At 32.8% G+C, this 3940-nt stretch overlaps 1 protein-coding gene across 1 annotated transcript; it reads left to right on the top strand.

The window, feature by feature from the left end:
* Positions 1-640: 640 nt before the first annotated feature.
* Positions 641-3578, top strand: LOC114266737 (uncharacterized). The gene is made up of 7 exons (XM_082911610.1): positions 641-809; positions 897-1138; positions 1728-1949; positions 2039-2113; positions 2216-2320; positions 2419-2771; positions 3275-3578. Coding segments are annotated over exons 1-7 (1152 nt in total). The 5' UTR covers positions 641-655; the 3' UTR covers positions 3276-3578.
* The last annotated feature ends 362 nt before the right edge of the window (positions 3579-3940 follow it).

The following is a 3940-nucleotide window of genomic DNA, read 5'->3' as shown; positions in this document are numbered from 1 at the left end:
ACAAGAAGTTAGTAGTCTTGGGACATATTCAGGTGGTGTCCAAAAATATTATGATTTGTGAAGTGAGTGGGGCTCATAACTTTATATAGCTTCCATATTCTTCATTCAAATATTATGTTTGGGATTATGTTTTTCTTCTTTTATTTAATGGTGAATAATTATATTGTCTATATTTTCCAATTAAAGTTGAATTATGTTATATGGTTGTAGAAAATGGTCAAAGGAAAAAGACAATGGCTGAAACCAGGTGATTTGAGAACTAAGAAGCTAACAGAATATGAGAAACAAAGAAATAAGCGAATCAAGAAGAACTATGAGGTAATGAACAATCTTGGAGTGAAGAACATTACAAATTATTTGATGAGTGTGGTTCAGCCCAAATGTGCAAATGCAAAGGAAAAGGGAATTAGGGTTGAGGTAGATGATGATGATGAGTATAATCCGTCAGAGAGTGAGAACGATAGTGATAACGAGTCATTGGGTTCCTTTTATCGCAAGGTATTATATACATTATTTTATATTTGTGTGTGAACATATCATTTACTATTTAAATATCTTCTTCATATATCTTAAACATCATATCTTTTTTAAAATATATTTTAACTGTGTTAAATATCTTCTTTACTATTCGATTATGTTATTTCAGGAACAAGAGATGCCACCGGGGTTACGTTTACAGCCTTATTCGAGGCCATTAACTCCCACCCCAGAAGAAGGGATGGATCCCCCACGTCAAGAAATTGGTACCCAACCCTTACCACCTCATAATGTGCAACCTGTGCATGAGGTGACTGCATCTAGTAGTGTTGGTAAGTTTGCAAAGTTGTTTATATTTAATTTAAGGTCTAACTTGCATTTGTTTACTTATTAACTCAATTAACATTATGTCCTTACAGCATCACATGACAGACGTGGTCGTGGTCCAACACGCGGCATACAAACCCAACGCATTGTCCAGAAAAATGGAAAGATGTTGGTTCCTGTACCTGAACATTTCCGTGCGCCAGTGGGAGATCAAGCCTCTAAGTTGGCCTCCAAGATTGGCATAGAGGTTCGAACGCAATTACCAGACTTGAGCATTTGTAGGTGGAATAAGGTTCACGATGCTGATAAGAAGCCGATGATCCAACGCTTGGAGGTAATTATTGTCAAGTAAAAGAGGCATGACACATGAAAATTGAAATTGAAATTACATGGTAATTATTGTGTGAAAGAAATACTCTCTTTGTTAGGGTGATTACAAGAACTTGCTGCTAAACAAGATATTACATGGTAGCATATCAAAGACTTCTAGTTTTGGAACGAATTTAACGATTAGTAAGAATGCAACTATAACTATGTATTTAGGAAGGTCTTGGCAATATCTTCACAGTAAAAAGCAATATTTACAATAGTATACACTTATGATTCACATATTCTTGCTGTTAATGTTTTTCATTACAATATATAATGCCTAGAAAGACATGTAGGACATTTCATGTCAAAGCTTGACATTGAATTTTTAGGTTCCTGTAGACTGCCTAGAAAAACATGGACATCATATTCCTCAGTTAACACATATGTTGCAACTGTTACAATATATAATGCCTGCATATCTAGGAATTAAATTGCAACTGTTAACACATCTGTTGATGCAATCTTTTTTTCTTTGTTGTTTAATCAGGCTCATTGCTGCTTGTCTGAAATTTAGGTTATTTAACTTATAAAAAAATGATTTGATTTTGTAGGATCAGTTTGATCTACAAGGCAATCCGAGTGATGTAGCAAGGACTTTAAACACACAGTTTGGTCGGCGATTGAGTAGCTTCACCTATAGGTTGCACAAACAATACAAGCAACTTAAGGATGCAAGAGGGGAGGAGTACGCGAGAAGCCACCCACCTACAAGTGTTACTCTTAATCAATGGACATCTCTAATTGACAAGAAGTGGAATAGTAAAGAATTCATGGTATAATGTTTTATGTTAATTGTCAAAAATTAATTTTCTTCTTACTAATGTTAAGTTTTGTTGTTTTTATTGGTGTTTCAATCGTGTAGGAACAATCACTAACTAATGTGAATAATAGGATGCAAATGAAAACAAAACATAGATGTGGATCAAAATCAATCCCGGTTAGGGTGCATAGCTCAGTGTGTTCTGCTATTTTATTTTATCAGATTAGTAGGCTTTGTTATTTAAATATTTGAAATAACATTCAAAAACAAATGAATCAGATAATTGCAAATGGAGAAGTTCCTGATTTGGCAAAGTTTTACAAGTCCATCCACTATAATTCGAACACACATGAATGGATTTCGTCGGAGAGCCAAGCTAATTATGTATGTACAAGGCAATGCATATTAATTTTGATAAAATTATTTATTTGCTTTGTAGGGTAGAATAACTAATAATTGTTCGATTTATTTTAAATTAACAGGACAACATGATAAAGACGCAAGCCGAACACCTCTCGCAGACTGGTGTGATCCCTTTAAGCCAAGAGGAGTTGTCAGTTAAGGTGCTTAAGCCAAGGTCAGGTTATGTGAAAGGACTCGGCTTGAGGCCTTCTTCTTCTATGAAGACTACTGTTGTACCTGCTGAAAATAGTGACTATGTTCAACGCCTTGAGATGCAAATAGCACAGCAAAATGAACAAATTGCAAGGTTTCAAAAGTCAGAGAAGAAACAAAGCAAGAAGATACAAAGTATCATAGAGTGTTTGACGCAGAAAGGTATCACGGGAAATTTTGAGAATGGGGAAAGTTCAGATTCTGATGAACAAGCTTCTTGGTTAGTATATTATGTTTATATGTTAATTTAGTAGAACATTTCTTCTTTAACTAGGGTAGAATAAAAAACTATTTTTGACATTTAGGCACAAGGTCCCGGGAAAATAGTGAAGTATGCATCTAAAGGCCCGAAAAACATCACAAACACCTTGAGATTATCAGAAATTATCACGAACACTTTGGGAGGAATCAACATAAGTTGTGAAAACTTACAGAACAATCATAGGACTCTCGGTTTGGAAACATTTAGGCTTGAAAATAGGCCGTTAGGGAGTAAAATCTTGAAATAGTCGTTAAAAGGCCAAGAAATATTATGAACACCTTGGGAGGAACTAATGTAAGTTGTAAAAATTTACGGAACAAGCACGGTAAAAATTTGGTTTAAAATTTACTTTGAAATTTTTATTTTTTTCTCTTATAGGTTGCATATTAACATATTTAGTGAATGGTTACCTTAACCTTTTGTTGTTGTCTTTTTTTTCTTTTTTCTTTTTTAAATGGCAGATTGGAGGTGAACGAATTTGGTAACCTGCATAGCAAGAGTTTTTTTGTTGATATTACCAGACACATCCATCACAGTGTAGTTGTACTTTTTGTTGATATTACCAAACATGTATTTTGACTATGTTGTTGTGGGCTATGATTATATTGTGATGGATCTTATCTTTTTGTTGATATTTTATTGAATAGATTAAAATGAACAGGTTTTTGTTGATATTACCAAATGAACAGGTTTTTGTAATGATTTGTAATGGATATTATATTCAGCAGGTTATTAAAATGCACAAGTTATTTTGATTGTGTTGTAGTTTTTAATTTTACTAAAATAGATGTTATAATTTGGATGTTATATATTAATTTCTTGATACTATGAGACATGTATTTTGCTTGGGTTGTTTTATGATAATGAACAAGTTAATTTTATATTGATTTGTATTAAATATTTTATTTAATAGATTATTAAAATGTACAGGTATTGTTTGTTGAAAAAAATATATAAATTGCAAATATAACCCTCCCCTCAATTTTTAAAAATTATTTATTATTGGTGACGAAAAAAATTGACACTAAAACTTTCTAATCCCAACAAATAATTTTGTCACACATTCACTATTTCATCACTAAATTAAAATATTTCTTGACAAAAAGTTTTCGTCACTGAAGGTTCTT

Source organism: Camellia sinensis, unplaced genomic scaffold, assembly GCF_055761805.1.
Source record: "Camellia sinensis isolate YWXY unplaced genomic scaffold, ASM5576180v1 Unanchor12, whole genome shotgun sequence".
Classification (NCBI taxonomy): domain Eukaryota; kingdom Viridiplantae; phylum Streptophyta; class Magnoliopsida; order Ericales; family Theaceae; genus Camellia; species Camellia sinensis.
The sequence above is the reverse complement of the archived record's forward strand: the minus strand, read 5'-3'. Positions and strand labels throughout refer to the sequence as shown.

Bases quoted from the DNA above. Each gene is read 5' to 3' on its own strand.
- LOC114266737 (XM_082911610.1), top strand. From the start codon at position 656: ATGCCACCGGGGTTACGTTTACAGCCTTATTCGAGGCCATTAACTCCC. The intron at 810-896 runs GTAAGTTTGCAA...ATGTCCTTACAG, and splicing joins GACTGCATCTAGTAGTGTTG to CATCACATGACAGACGTGGT. The intron at 1,950-2,038 runs GTATAATGTTTT...TCAATCGTGTAG, and splicing joins GGAATAGTAAAGAATTCATG to GAACAATCACTAACTAATGT.